Genomic DNA, 14,842 nt, shown 5'->3' on the forward strand with positions numbered 1-14,842 from the left:
ACACAGGCAGACCTCAGTTTCCTACAGAAGCTTTAATAATTTTAATCAAACTGTACATTTTCTTTCTGTCGTCTCTGCACAGGATTGATAACTCAAAGACTTTTCTGCGGGGTACAACATTAAGTCACAAAAAACTGAATAGTTATACACTGTACACTGACCATTTTAATCTACTGCAAAATCATTTTCTAATGCGTTCCACAAAAACTCTCGACTTGTGATGTTTGTAAATTGTGCTGCAAACCGTGTGTCTCTATATAAAAGTCTTTCCTACCGACAAATAATTTGATTGTTTCAATGAGGCTGAAGTGCATGTGCAGGTGGTGAGCTTTTCTTGTTTGCTCTTTTGGGTGTAAACTGAATACTGGAGCTTAGAGACGCTTGCAGTAGCTGTTCGGGCAATTAAAAGTAAAAAATAGTTTAAGTGAGAAATGGCTTTTAGAAATGACTCTCCAAAGATTTCATGAGAGGAAGGAGAGGGTTTGACTAAAAATTCTGCTTGAAATCTGCACAGGATTTTCTGACTTAAAGAGTTGTCTTCAAGTCTCAGGTGACAAGAAGTCCTTGGTCAAAGCTACAAGTTGGTTTTCAACACAATAAGTAGAAATGTATATATATATATATATATATATGTATATATTTGCATTTGCTGGTTTGAGGACGGTTCTTTGAGGGGACCGTTTTCATCTTCAGTCATTAAATTGCGAAGGGCTACAACAGGATCCTGTGAAGGAGAAACAGAATCATATTGGTAAGTTATCGACAGCGGTTGGTTTTGGTGATTGCTGCAGCAAGTTTAGAAACTTTGCTCACCTTCGTTCAGTTTCTCTGCCCGGCTCCTAAAAGAGGCCGCAGTCCTTCAGGTTTTCTTTGATGATGATGTCCGTCACGGCATCGAACACAAACTTGACGTTTTCTGTGTCCGTGGCACAGGTCATGTGGGAGTAAATCTCCTTGATGTCTCGGCGCATGTTCAGGTCCAAGAACTGTATTTTGATGTAGTTACCCGCGTCCTCGTAAGTGTTGGGGCCTGTAGGCGAGACGACATGGAGACAAAGTTCAGTTTTGCTTGCCATTTTCTTTAAAGTACATTGTGATTTGTGAACGATGATGGCCTCACCATCGTACTCGGGGAAGCACATGCTGAGATGAGCTTTCTTGATCTTCTCCACGAACACATCTTTCTTGTTCAGGAAGAGTACAATAGAGGTGGTGGCGAAGTAGCGGTGGTTACAGATGCTGTTGAACAAGTGCAGACTCTCGTGCATTCGGTTCTGAAAGCAAAGTCCAGGGAAGAGCCTTTAATGTAAACCAGGGGTGTCCAATCCTGGTCCTCGAGGGCCACTATCCTGCATGTTTTCCTTATTTCTCTGCTCCAAAACACCTGATTCAGTGGTTAAATCACCTCTTCATGTTCTGCAGAAGCCTGTTAATCACCCATTGATTCAGATCAGGTGTGTTGGAGCAGAGAAACAAATAAAACATGCAAGATAGTGGTGCTTGAGGACCAGGATTGGACACCTCTGATGTAAACCGATTGTTGATTACTCCATTCAAATAAGACAAAAATGGGAAGATTTTTGTACCACTTCATCATCCTCCACCAGCACCATGTCGTAGGCGCTCAGAGCAGCAATAAAGATGATACAGGTGACGCCTTCAAAACAGTGGATCCACTTCTTCCTCTCCGACCTCTGGCCACCCACGTCAAACATTCTGCAGGAAAAAAAAGGAAGGGTATTTGTTATCTAGTTGCTCTCCTGGAGCCCAGCTCTTACTTATATTGCACAAACTTGCCTGAAGTTGAGATCTTTGAAGGAGAACTGGGTCTCGATGATACCAGTCGTCTTCACTCTCGATCGCAGCACATCCTGCTCGGTGGGCACGTAGCCTGGTTGGATCAGCCGCTCCAAGTCATTAAGGTAGCTGTGAGAAAGTTCGTCTCAGTCAATGGGCGACACTCACACGAGACACGAAATGTTCAAATTTGTGAGCTCGTACTATCCGGCTGAGTCGTTGAGCTGGTACTCCGAGGCCCTGTCGAAGCACGCCTGGATGCCGGAGTCCTTCCATAAACGCAGAATGATGTCGGACATCTCTTTGGGCATGGTTCCTTCCTCAATGGTGTCTGCGAGGTGCATGAGTTTCCTGGCGTCGTCCTGCAGGAAGAAGCACAACAGTGATGCAAAGTTCTGCCGAGAATATTTCAGCCCGGTGCGGAGACACGTTCCTACCTGCTGATCGGTGTGGCCATAGTTAATGTTGAGCGTGTTCATGGCCTTCACGATGGCCATGATGGACTGCAGGGTGTTGCTGTAGATGATGGTGATAAACTCCAAGCACTCTTCAAGTGAGTAACCATCTTTGTGAATAATTCTGTGGAGAAAATGTGGCGAGCGTTACGACGCCATTTATAGCCAAGCTCGGTTAGAAATGAGATGCTGCTCGGATCCAAAGGCAAACATCTTACTTCATCTGTTTGACAATAGTGCTCTTGCCTGATTCTCCGGCCCCTTTTTGTGAGAGAAGAAAACAGAAGTGAGAAATGCTGGAGCTATGCTGTTTCGCCAGTTTTATTTGATGCATTTCAACATTTTAACGGGATTTCAGGAACCCTTACATGTCTGTTAATTTTCTTGACGTCAGGGGTTTCAGTGAATGACAAGCGTGACCCATTTCGTGGGACAGATGAACCCAGCAGATCATAATACTTCTTACTTCAGTCCTAATCTTTTTCCTTAACCCTGACCTACATTGCTGGGAGGATGACGATGAAGATGAAATTGATGATGAGCATGAAACAATATTTGGAAAAAGCCGGCATATTTGTATGCCTGGGTAAATGGTATAATATTACATTTGGCAGCAAGTACTGACGATTCAGAATTATTGCATTTGGTACAAACATATTTTTGTTTATAACCTAAATTTATTCAAAACTAAACTCAGACTTCAGCATTATATGACAGCATTTAATAGTTTCTAAAGAAATCACTTGAGACTGATCATTTCTGGTGCTGTAATTCTTTTTGGGCTGGTTGCTTTAGTGTCCGTGTCCTTTGTTAAGCCCTTTGTGCTTTCAGACCTGTTGTGTCAGGATTATGCAGGATTGGCTTGTGTAATTATCCAAGAGTCTCAGCCGTTCAGTCACACCTGTGATTAAGCCAGTACTTGACTCAAACTTGTTGCATTTTGACCTTTAAATTGTTTAAAAGTACAGGGAGATGACACAAACACTTTAACATTGACAACATTTGTTTGGATGATATGATTACAATAAAGAGAAAATGTGTTTGCTCCCTCAAACCCAAGTTTTCATTGAAAACAAATAGGGGATAACAGCTGCATTTTCTACATTTAAACTAAAATCTCAAACTTAAAGGGGTTTTATCTTCTTTATGGGTCCATAAACATTCATATCAGATAATTAAGTGATGTGTTAAAGCATCTCAACCCTTATGATTCTTAAATCACTGAGCCAACAGGCTCTTCTTTACCTAAAAGGAGCAGCTTGACAGTTCTTGCATCCTTGTCGGCATCCTCCTTCAGCTTCTTCTCCAGCTCTCTGGAGCGTTTCTCCTCAGCGCTGGCTCCTGCCCCCATCCTACTTTTTCCCGGCTTGGGTCCCTTTTGTTAAAAAGCCAAAAGTCAGGGAAAAAACAATGGAAGCAGGTCCTGGCTGCTCGCCTGCGACTGTCTGACGGGTGCCTTGAACTGCACAGCAGCTGGGGAAGGTTTGAGTATTTTCCTGTCTTAGGAAAAGGATTTTGGGCACCCTCTGCCCACCTGATCAGTGGTGGCCAATGGTGCACAAGGACAGGAGTGTTATAGGGCAGAGTTGCAAAAAGAATCAGGCATACATCGTGGAGGAGTGCTCTAACCTTTAGGGTACTTTGCTGCGCTCAGCGGAAGATGAACATCGGCTCAAGTGCTTATCCCATGCTCTTCTTAGATGCCTTAAAAAAGATGCATGTAAAGCTAAATAGTTTTTTGTTTTAACATCCACTATATGAGCATAGCTATAAAATCTGATGAGAGAATAACTTTGGACTCGTTTGGTTTGTTTTCAGCAGTTTCTGATTAGAACCAGCACCCTTTTGTTTGTAGCTCAGCTGAACATAATAAACAACCAAACACAACTTAACCCTCAACCCGTACGCCAGCAATTTGGAATTCTATATAAAGTATAACATCTAAACACGTCCAAATATTTTTTTTATTGGCTACAGCAGATTAGGAGGTGAGTTCTGAAGTGCTTAAAGAGCTTTGCGGTTCCATTAGACAGATCTCATTGACCTAAATCTGAAGGTGGTTGAGGATCCTAATCTGCTCACTTTCAATTATGTGTGCATGAATCTACTGTGTGTGTATACTAAACATACTGAATCATTTTTATATGCATTCAGTTACTTGATTTTTATCTGCTTATCTTTTGTTCTGCAGATGTGTAAATTTTAAAAAAGTGATTTTAGCTTTATGCAGATTTTTAAAGTGGATGACGTTGATAAAGCACCTGAATCTTTGCTGTAAATGACTGTACTACCACAGCATTAAACTACCGCAGATCCGAAAACATGGAACATAACTTCCCTCAAAAACTGAATGCCTTGCCTGCTTGCCTTTCATGGCGTCAGGTGATAAATATGCCGGGCGATGGCAAACAAAAGAGAACGCGTTTTATTATAAAATATAGAGCTTTAATTTATTAGTTAGCAACATTGATGAGGAATAAAAGAGAGTAGTTTTTACAAGTCATTACATTAACACCAACTGTGCATAATGTACATTACCTCAATGAGCTGTCAAACAGAGAAAACAGATGTTTGAAATATATGCAAACTTGTTTTCTTTTTTTCCTTCCCCCAAGACTGAGAGAGCAAAAAATAAAATCACAATCTTTCTAAACTTTCAGCATTTCCTGTAATAAAAAAAAGGATCTGTACTCCCACAATAAAACAGACATTCACTGACATCCACAGCAACGTCGCATTTTTAGACAAATACTACAAACATACACTGTACATGCCATGCACAATGAGAATCCACCTCCTGAAGATCATGGTTTGTCTTCGGGGTTAGGTGGGGGTCGTCCTGTTAGTGGTTGAACCTGTGATGTTATTTATTGTGTCAAAGTTGCTCAGTTCTACAGTTTGTGGCACCAATAATAAAGCACGAAGATGGCTCTGTACCAGCACAAAAAAAGTCTGTTTTTACCAGATTATACAGAAAGTACAGCACCAATCATAATAATCAAATCCCTAGCACTATAAATCTGTACGCTTGTGTAGACTGATTATATTTAGAATTTTCACCAGTATTTACATTAAAATGGGAGGAATGCAAAAACAAAATCAACAAAAATAAAGAAAATCCTTGCTTTATATGGATATGCTGTTCAATGTGTCTAGAAAGAAGATTTACTATAAGATTTATTTTTAAAATTATACCAATTTGGCAACAGAAGGTGCTTTGTCTAATTTTTCTTTTCTTTTTTTTTAATCACAAACTGTCACAAACACATTTTAGCTGCCTGCTGGAATATAAAATCTCCATAAAGAGAGAGAAGGCAATGTTATGTTTTTTTTCTAGCTTTTGTGCCTTTAAAAAGAACTTTCCCCCCCTTTAAACAACAGCTTATCACAAAGATCATGTTTGTTAGGAACACAACATTGAGATGTGATATTCACATATAAACAAAACAAACACTTGGCAGCAACTTATTGTGGAAGAATATGAACGAGAGAGTCAATACTTTCACTTGAGACCAGTCTGGAGTGGAAGAAAAGATGTCGTATTTGCCACAAGGGGCCTTAAATTCACATGACTTTATTGTGTTTGTGACGTCTTGTCACAGCTGCAGTCTGTGGGCATTTCTCCCATCCTCACATGTCCTGTGAAATGCCATTTTTGCCACTTTTCTGATGAAATAAGGGTCTACTTTACAGTAGCTTATTCTGTTGAAGACATTAAGGGAAGTCCGAGATATCCAGGGACGTCCTGGCTCAACTTTGACCTTTAGATACTGAGTACTGCCAGCAGTCAATTGATCCAACATGGTCGCCGCAAACAACTAAGTTCTTCGGTCCTTGTCCATATGGATACCCTTAAAGTCCTGGGTAATTGTTGCTGTTTGAAAAACACAAAGATATTCTCAACATGATAACACAGTGTGATAAACAAGAACACTAATATAACAATATCTGCACAGATTTGATCTATTCACAAAAAAAGAAAAAAAACAAAACAAAACATGTTTTCTATATAGGTACAAAGAATTATTTTATACAACCTACAATAAATATTTTTTTTCTCCAACAGTTATGTAGAAACTGTTTAATGCTTTCTGTTGCAGAGTCTGTCGTTCCTCTAACTGGAGGGTTGTAGTGTCTGGGAGGCTGTGAGAACAAATAAAAATAAAAAGTAGAGAGGGGTAGTGCTTGAATATACATCAGGGACTTTCAGCTCTTCATGTCTCGGCTGAATTTGTCTGATCATTGTGATGCCGGCGGTTGCGAGGTTTCTTCTGTTCTTTCAGTTCCTTTATGCTCTTGGCTTTGCCGTCCCCGAGGTTTTCGTCCCCGTGCTGCCAGTAATCCTTGCAGTACTGGTTGATCAGCCCCATCTCGGGCTGGCTCAGGATGGTCAGCAGGTCCTTGTACTGACCCGCGCTCGGAGTCCAGGCGCTGGACGGGAGCGGCGGGAGGGCCGGGCTGCCCGTCTCCACCAACACGTTGTTCACGGTGCGGCTGGAGAGGACCACGAGCTGCAGTTTCACCAGAGTGTGCTTGAAGTTCTTCTCCGTGGACGTGCACTGGTAGATCCCGCTGTCTGAGGACTGCAGAGACCGGATCAGGAGACCCTGGTCTGTTTTCAGGATGCGACCCTCTGAGCGAATCTGGAGTGAAGAAAAGCAACATTTTTTCCATAAATGTGTGCACAAAATAAGTTTCAGCCATAATAGTATAAAATACATATTTATAAGTAAAAGTCCTGCAGATGAGTGGATGTGTAGGCATTAGAAGAAAAATCTAGTGAAAGTATTAGAAATAGTATAGTAGTCAATTTGACTGATGTTGTAGATTTGTAATACCAAAACACTAATGTGTTGCCAGGAATTTATTATAGAAACGGCCAAATGTGGAGCTGGTTTGGACAACTTTTTATAAGGTTTTGCAAACAGGAACACCAGAGGAGTCTGAGGAGTGGGGAGGTGACTCATGCGAAGAAGAAACGAAGATCAGACGCACAAAACTGATTTCTGTTTGAGAGTAAGGTTTTGATATATTATCTGTGTAAAGTTCTTTTAGTCAAATAGGCAACTAAATCTGTCAAATTAAGTGTCGCACAGTAGAAAGCACTTAAGTAAAAGTACAGAAGAGTACATGAGTAAATGTGCTAAATGACTTTTAACCATTGCTTCACCATAAAAGTCTTGTTCACCTCTTTCTTCCTGTCGCTGTTTTCCTTCACGAGGTGCCACTTCAGAGAGACGTGAGGAGATCGAGCCTGACACTCCAAGAATGTGGTGCTGCCCTCCACCCCGTACTGAACCGTCTCCAGGGTGTTCTTATTGTCTAGAACAGAATTTGCAAAATAACTAGTATTTAATACTTTCATTTAAAGTAAGCTTTACTTTATAAACTATTATGTTTGGACTGTAGTCTAATAACAAAGAGATACTAACTGTTGGAGTTATAACCTCTGCACTGGCGGATTGGGTTTCCATACTTTACATCCTGTCGGCGGCTCCGTCTGAAGAGATCGGATGAGCCGAAAAGAAAAAGTTCAACATCGGCATGTTGTCGTACGTGCGAATGAACCTACGTTAACACTTTGGCTGTGGAGATGTGTCCCGCTGCGTGCGGTCCTAAGCCTCACCTCTTCTGGGAGGCAGAGTATCTGGAGCAGGATTTGCCGTCCCAGGCGCAGTACGGGTCACGGGCCAGACAGCAGTCGGCGCAGGCCTCCCCGTACACGTCGCAGCGATGGAGAGCCAGGTGAGTCACACCTAGAACTGACCCCACATACAGTTGTTGCTGTTTGAAAGAAACAGGCAAAAAGAAATAAAAATGAAGATAGCTCTGTCATAGAAACATTTCTGGTGATGCTTCACATTACATGTTATGTTTATAGATGCTATAAAGAAAGACCTACATGAATTGCTGCATTAAGATTTAAGATGAAGCTTTATGTAAAACAAATAATTAAACTTTAATTATATTCAACTGCCCTAACTCAGGAAAAGATGATCCTGTTTGTAAAAGCAAAGAAGCTAAATAGATTGTAACTATGCATTCTTGATAGAAGAATGCTTAAAGAAATCTTTCAATGTTTTGTTCATATATTTTTAAAAAATAATAATAATTAGTATTATTGTATTTTAGTGTTTAGGAGATTATGAACAGTGTTGTTGAGACAATCTGCTCCAGTATCTTCAAGGTTTTATCTGAAAATTCCCCATCTCTCAATCAAATTTTATTTTCACAACGTTTTAAACTGACAAATTCATGCAGAGAAAAAGCCTTTCCTTCTCTTCCTTATAAATTACAAATACATATTCATTCTTTGTAGCGAACACAAAACTAGCTGAACTATTTGTCCTTGTGCAGTTCCAGGGAACTTACCCGTTTGGATGAAATCTTCATGGTGGTAATTGGGGTGGGAGCCTGCAGAGAAAGTTAAAGTTTTACATGAGCAGACAGACACTGCTTAAAATGTTATTTTTCTGTGACAGATGGAGCAATCAACACAAATATACAATGGGGGGAAAAAAGAAGCGTAGTTAGTGGATTGCAACAGTGACCTTGAACACCTCCACCTCCTCCAGCACCAGCTCCTCTGTTTGCAGGTCGTCTCTTGGCAGGACAATCACTTTCTGGACTGTCCCGCGATCTGAAAAGCCACAAATACTTGGTCTTAATCGACTCAATTATAGCTACCTAACCACACAATACTATAATAATACTGCACTGACCTGTGCCCAGGAAGAGCACCTCATAGTTCCCATCAGCAGCTCTCACTTGATCCACAGCAATTGTGGTAAACTCGTAATCCACGTTGGTTCTGACCACCAGGGGGCGCTTGTGCACTGGGTATACAGAATTGTACATGGTGGGGTGGTTTCTCATGAAGTTGATAACCTCATCTGGGTAATCCTTTGTGGATTTCATGTTGGGAGTGAAAGTGCCTCCAGGACACTATTGACAGATGGGAAAGTTTAAGGTCAAATCTGCTCTTCTGTGATTTATCTTTTTGTTTTTTTCTGTGTGCGTGTGTCGATGATGTCAGTAATATTGATTTTTCTTTGCTTTTTAAACTCACGGTGCCAGGTCGAGGGTAAGGGATTTTCCCTGTGTACGCCACCCACTGGTAGTTGGGCCCTTCTTTGTGGGCAAACGGCCCATTGAAGACCATTCGGATGTCGGCCATAGAGTAGACGCACACTGCTGAGCCTTTGAACACAGACCTGAAGAAGAGCAGGTGAAAATAGATAGACACATCAGTAGGAGGATTTAGATAAACTCTCGCTCTCGCTAAGATAATTATTGCGAGGGCTCTCTGTGGCTTCTGAATCTGACTTCCTTCCCACGTTTTCAGCCAGCCTGTTACAGGATCGAGCTGAAACATCATGACGCACAAACAAACAGGCCCAATAGAGTCAAGCTGTCTGACACACTGACATACAAACACCCACGTAGAGCAGACAATCGCCAGAGTACGGGCTCTTGTTTCTGTGTGGTGGGTGTAGTATGTTTGTAACTCCTGTCACGGGGCCCTATCATTAGCGCCACATGTGTTTCTATCAGCTGAGGTTAACGTGCTTGATGCCTATGATGAGGATGGGAACAATAACAACATTTTCTTTCACCGATACATTAATTAAGACACGTTTATGATGTCTCGGTGCACACCTTTGCCTGCTTGTGTGCTGACATAATCACAGCCCTAAACCTGAATGCTGTATGGCATCCTGCTATGAAAGCTGAGCGGCGAAGTGCAAGACTGCAGGCTCAGTTTGATTCTGTCCCTCTGAGCGGCGCATTCACTTTCTGTCTCATCTCTGTAGCCAGAATGTCAGAAAAACCAATGCGGCGTTTTAACATGAGAATGAGCAAACTGCAGAATCCAAGCTGAAATTAGACTGTAAAGTGAGAGTTTCGATATTTGGACGTGGGGTTCTGTGGAAAGGTTATTAACAATTAATATCTTACCTGTTGCAGACAGCTCTTTAAATAATCTCAGTTTGGAGAAATACTGTTTAAATATTGAACGTCGCCATCAATTTTACATCACAAGATTATTCATGTAAAATTTTATGGTTCTTCTACGGTGCAGCCTGGGTCACTTCCAGCAGGAATTTATTCAGCTGAATTTAACTTTATTTATATAGCACTTTTCAAACACAAGTGAATCATTAAAATAAGACAATTCAAAATATAGACTAGAATATCATAATATTATGTTGGAATAACAGTTTAATACAAAATCGATGACAGTGTAAAGGTTTATAAAGTAGTGTTTGTGTTAACCGCAGTGACATTTTTTGAGATGTTTTAGATAACAGCAATCCACTTTGGTCATGGTCAAACTGACTCATCAGTCATTATTAAAACCCGTTTCTCCAAACAGGTTAATTAAAAGAAAACAACTATGCAATAATTGTTATAGCCTTTCCACTGAATCCTGCTTCAAAAGATCCCTTAAAGAAAGCAAACGCTCACCCTGAAACCGAGAAGACTCCATAGATGACAGGATTCTTGGTGTCTTGAGTTGGCTGGATATAAACATCTCCTGTAGACAATGGCATAATTTATAGGCATCAGTTGCATTCATAAATTACAAAAATTAACAGATTGAAAACCAATTTAAATGTTTACTTATGATTTTACAACATTTTTAAATGTATATTTTGAAGTTAAACACCTTTACTTTGCTGGCTTTGTGATTCCAGCCTCTTTGAGCATTCAAATTAAACTAATAGACATTCGTAGGGGAACACTTTCTCTCATAGAAAACATTTGAAAAGAAAATATTAGTGTCTCATATTAAATGATCCCACGACTTTATGACAGCTCCTTTCTGTGTAGTCCCTGTTCTGACATATGGAGAGTTTTTTTGCTTCCTTCGTGCGGGGGTCAAGAACAAGCTCCCCGTGGATTGTGGTTACCAGAACCTCTATGAGAATCCTGAATGTAAACTCCTCCAAACCTGAAACTACAGCGTCTGAGTCTCAGTGGGGAATAGAAGTGAAACAGAGATGTCTGATGAAACATGGCTTTAATAGGAGCCATATGCATCCAGTGACTGTGAGACTGAAGCAATGCTATACCCCGACTGTCCTCTGATGTTTTCATGAGAGAGAGGTTCAAGAAAACACAAAACGGAGGAAAAGCGAAATAAATTCAGAGTAGACAGGCCGAGTATGCTCAGGTCCATATAATGGAAAACTAAGAAAAACAGCTTAGTTGTTTGAAAAGGCTTTTAAAAATAGGACAATGATTGCCTATAGTCAAACAGAAAGCCCTGTTACAGAGAAGACAAATAAATGACCCCTTTTTAAACAGAGATCTTTTTCATGCTTATCGGGGAAACTAAAAGCATCACATTGACCTCACAACAAGATATAGAGCTAAACCTCGTTTTGTCTCTCAACAAAACCCAATAACGCACACAGGACTAAAAGTAAAACGTAATACAAAACTTCAACCTTACACCTTTGAGTCTAACAGGCATAAATTAGCTGCACTGAAAGTCTAGCACATGGCTTGCATAAAAGAATAAGTTCTGACTCTGCAAAGATCAACAAGCTCCTATTTATCAAGAGTTTAAAATCTTTTCTCAAGAGGAAAAAAAAACAAAAAACTTCTCATATGCCAAAAGGTATGAAATGACAGATAATAGCTGCTCGCTGAAGCAAAAATTAACGCTTGGCAAACAAAGCAAAGATTCATAACCCGTCCGACGCCAGCGTGACAGATCTGCTGGCTACAGAGAGGAGAGAAAAGAAATAAATCAGCAAAGACCTGGAACCAGTTGCATCACTCTGACTTTTTGTTTCTGACTTTTTGATGTGTCAGATCTGAAAGAGACGCTTTGAGCAGCACTTTTGCTGAGAAACATGTCTAATTGCTGGAAGCAAAGTAATGAAAATAGCAGGGCTGAATGCAGTCTTGTGAAAAGTAAAGATGAAAGAGAAAAGGAATTATGCACTCAGTAAATAGTCACTAGAGGCAAGAAAAACTGACTATAGATTATATATAATTATCTTCTTGATATTCACTCTTAGAAACATCCGCCTAAAATATGCTAAAATGTTCAGATAAAATTATTAAAAACATTGCAAAGATAAACAAAAGCAATAATAAAAACATCTAATCTAATTAGGAAGAGAAAAGAGATTTTAGGATTTATTGCTGTGACCCTATAAACATTTGAAAAACTTTCAGTTCATTATGACATTTCAATAAAAAAAAAAAGCAGTAAAACTTTATGTGCCTTGAACTCATTCATGTTTTTGTCTTTTGCGTCTGAATGTGTTTCTGTCCCTTTATATTCTTCGCGTCCCCCAGTAAAGCACTAAATGCTTTCTCATCTGTAAAACTTTGCCATCTGAATCAACTCCACTCTCCCCCTCGAGTCCTCCTACAACCACTCTGATGCCTCTGTGGGGCTTCATCGGGGCCGGCAGGGCTGGAGACAGAGTACATTTCCACCAGACCGTCTGTGGTTTGTGGGAAGAACGAGTGCAGTGCTGCGGGATGTTACGCTGCACCTCAGGATTCACATTAGCCTCACCATGAGTGCTGATCTGCACCGAAGTGTCGTGCTGCACCGTGGAGAGACTGCAGAAAGTGCAGCAACACTGGCAGAGGAGTGCTCTTCTGTCACAGGCACTGAGTGCTCTTAATGCTTAAAAAAACATCTGCAAAGCCTCCTTACAGCAAATATGTTACTATGGATTCAGCTCACAGCTATGGTTAACGCTATGGCTGTTTAGGCAAGTGAAACAATGCTTATTAAAAAGGATGGTCTGTGTTGCATAAACTAAAAACTAAGGGGTCCTCCTTGTTCTGAGCCCTCCTGCTCAAACACACCTGACGGAAAATAAATGGGTCATCTTGTCTCGTAGTTGGGCAGAATCTGCATAAGGATCCATCTATTTTTAAGCAGGTGTAGTAAAAAAAAGAGGAAAACATTTGGGTTAATGGGGACAAAAGGGGACGGCTGAAGTTCAGAAATAAAAGCTGCGGTCGACAACTTGGAAGATCAGTGGATCAGTCCCTGGTTTTGCGAGTCCACATTATGTCAGCGTCCCTGGGCAAGACGCAGAACCCACTTTGTCACCTGTTTGACATAATATATTGCTGTTTTATTGTCACGACATGAATTTCTACATTTAAAAAGCCTGATAAATCTTTTGTTAGGCTTGTCAGTAGGATTATAAAGCTATAAAATGTAGTTTATTTATGCTGCAATTCTAGTTATTTTACTGCAAAAGATAGAGGCCAAAAATATCTATAATATATATAAAAGTAGGCACTTGTACTACCTGACATTTTTATTTTAGAAACACAACATGTTCCTATTTAATCCTGTCAGCCATGTGAACGACAACTGAGCTCAGATGATCTGCAGGAAGTTGGACTGACTCCAGATGCTCATTGCTTTGATTACTACATGTGTGCATATTTGCTCTGTTTTTATGTCAAGCTGGTAAGAAGGAAAAAAAAACTCAGTGTCACATTAGAATGGTAGTTTTTCTGTCACTATACAAGAGCCACATTAATGATCAAAGCAATACCTATGTCCAGATTAATATACAACAGTAATACCTTGAGCTAAAGCTGAAACTTCCTTGGGTTCTACGTAGTTGTGCTTTTTATATGAAAATAAGACGAATAACTCACTCAGCTCGTCAAAGTGAGTCTCAATGCCGTCAGATCCGGGAACAGAGCAGATGAGGCGAGCCTTCAGAAATGTGCTCCACTTGTTGACCAGACAGCAGTGTCCACCGTCATCATTCTGTAAGGCGGACACACAAGAAGTCAGCTTCAAACAGCTCCAAAAATCACTCAGCGCGACTACTTGAGCAATTTCAGACTAACAGCTGTTTGAAACAACTGGCCATATTACCAAATGTGAGCCTGCTGTTACAGAGCCAGGAGGGATAAATATGATAACTCAGATTTGGGTTTTAGCTTGACCAGTCTGCACAGGAGGTCAGCCAGATGCTACAACTGATGCTTCAAATTTCTTATTAACCTTGGGAAAACAAAAAGATGTCTAAATATCCTGCAGAAATAATCCACACTATGTTTCGCTATGTGCAGAGAACAGTATCCATTGTATATTGTAATGGTACATAAAAACATACACTGTTAGCACCTGATGCAAGGATAAAATGAAAGTGGGAAAATTCCCTACCAGACATAAATTAACATAAACTCACCAGAGGAACTAATAACTTATTTCAAACGTTTTTGCTCAAACAAATGGCTAATATTTTATTTTTGAGGAGTAACTTGTGTGGGTTAAAGTTTCATGCTGAACTCATCAAAATTCTCTTTTTGGCCTCAAAGAGGCTAAAGAAATGAATAAAACATCCAGAGACTATAACTTAGCATTCTGGAGACGTATAAACCTTTCACAGGTGAGATTTGTTGACTGGTGTGATAACTCACCAGGCAGATCCGCCCTATCCTGGACTGCGTCATGGGACTCTGGCCCATCTCAGAGGCTTTCTCACGGAAGAAGAAGTAGAGCTTGTCATCGTTTTTCTCAGCACTGTCTGGGATAAGGTGTGCATGGACAAAAGTGGGATCTGTAGAGAAGAGCGAAAGAG

At 40.5% G+C, this 14,842-nt stretch overlaps 2 protein-coding genes across 4 annotated transcripts in view; both read right to left on the bottom strand.

Annotated features, from left to right (window-relative positions):
• Nucleotides 1-13: 13 nt before the first annotated feature.
• gnat1 (guanine nucleotide binding protein (G protein), alpha transducing activity polypeptide 1) lies at nucleotides 14-3,771 on the bottom strand. The gene is made up of 9 exons (XM_017408331.2): nucleotides 3,498-3,771; nucleotides 2,471-2,513; nucleotides 2,235-2,376; nucleotides 2,002-2,159; nucleotides 1,798-1,926; nucleotides 1,587-1,716; nucleotides 1,121-1,274; nucleotides 814-1,030; nucleotides 14-724 (listed from the first exon to the last, which is right to left on the bottom strand). The coding sequence occupies exons 1-8, from the start codon at nucleotides 3,601-3,603 to the stop codon at nucleotides 840-842; spliced, it is 1,053 nt and encodes a 350-aa protein (XP_017263820.1). The 5' UTR covers nucleotides 3,604-3,771; the 3' UTR covers nucleotides 14-724; nucleotides 814-839.
• A 1,717-nt stretch (nucleotides 3,772-5,488) lies between these two features.
• Nucleotides 5,489-14,842, bottom strand: part of sema3fa (sema domain, immunoglobulin domain (Ig), short basic domain, secreted, (semaphorin) 3Fa) — a 46,118-nt gene continuing 36,764 nt past the window's right edge. For all 3 annotated transcript variants that reach the window (XM_017408402.3, XM_025004219.2, XM_017408401.3), the window contains 11 exons: nucleotides 14,682-14,821; nucleotides 13,908-14,022; nucleotides 10,722-10,791; nucleotides 9,322-9,466; nucleotides 8,975-9,197; nucleotides 8,804-8,892; nucleotides 8,625-8,666; nucleotides 7,879-8,036; nucleotides 7,685-7,752; nucleotides 7,441-7,574; nucleotides 5,489-6,895 (listed from right to left, as the gene is read on the bottom strand). In XM_017408402.3, the coding sequence (XP_017263891.1) occupies nucleotides 6,467-6,895; nucleotides 7,441-7,574; nucleotides 7,685-7,752; nucleotides 7,879-8,036; nucleotides 8,625-8,666; nucleotides 8,804-8,892; nucleotides 8,975-9,197; nucleotides 9,322-9,466; nucleotides 10,722-10,791; nucleotides 13,908-14,022; nucleotides 14,682-14,821 (1,613 nt within the window). In that variant the 3' untranslated portion in view covers nucleotides 5,489-6,466. The remainder of the gene's footprint in view (nucleotides 6,896-7,440; nucleotides 7,575-7,684; nucleotides 7,753-7,878; nucleotides 8,037-8,624; nucleotides 8,667-8,803; nucleotides 8,893-8,974; nucleotides 9,198-9,321; nucleotides 9,467-10,721; nucleotides 10,792-13,907; nucleotides 14,023-14,681; nucleotides 14,822-14,842) is intronic.

Source organism: Kryptolebias marmoratus, linkage group LG4, assembly GCF_001649575.2.
Source record: "Kryptolebias marmoratus isolate JLee-2015 linkage group LG4, ASM164957v2, whole genome shotgun sequence".
NCBI classification, from domain to species: Eukaryota; Metazoa; Chordata; class Actinopteri; order Cyprinodontiformes; family Rivulidae; genus Kryptolebias; species Kryptolebias marmoratus.

Coding starts and splice junctions, on each gene's coding strand:
- gnat1 (XM_017408331.2), bottom strand. CDS start 3,603: ATGGGGGCAGGAGCCAGCGCTGAGGAGAAACGCTCCAGAGAGCTGGAG. Junction 2,514..3,497: donor TGTCAAGCTGCTCCTTTTAG/GTAAAGAAGAGC, acceptor TCTCACAAAAAG/GGGCCGGAGAATCAGGCAAG. Junction 1,717..1,797: donor TTCAAAGATCTCAACTTCAG/GCAAGTTTGTGC, acceptor TTTTTCCTGCAG/AATGTTTGACGTGGGTGGCC.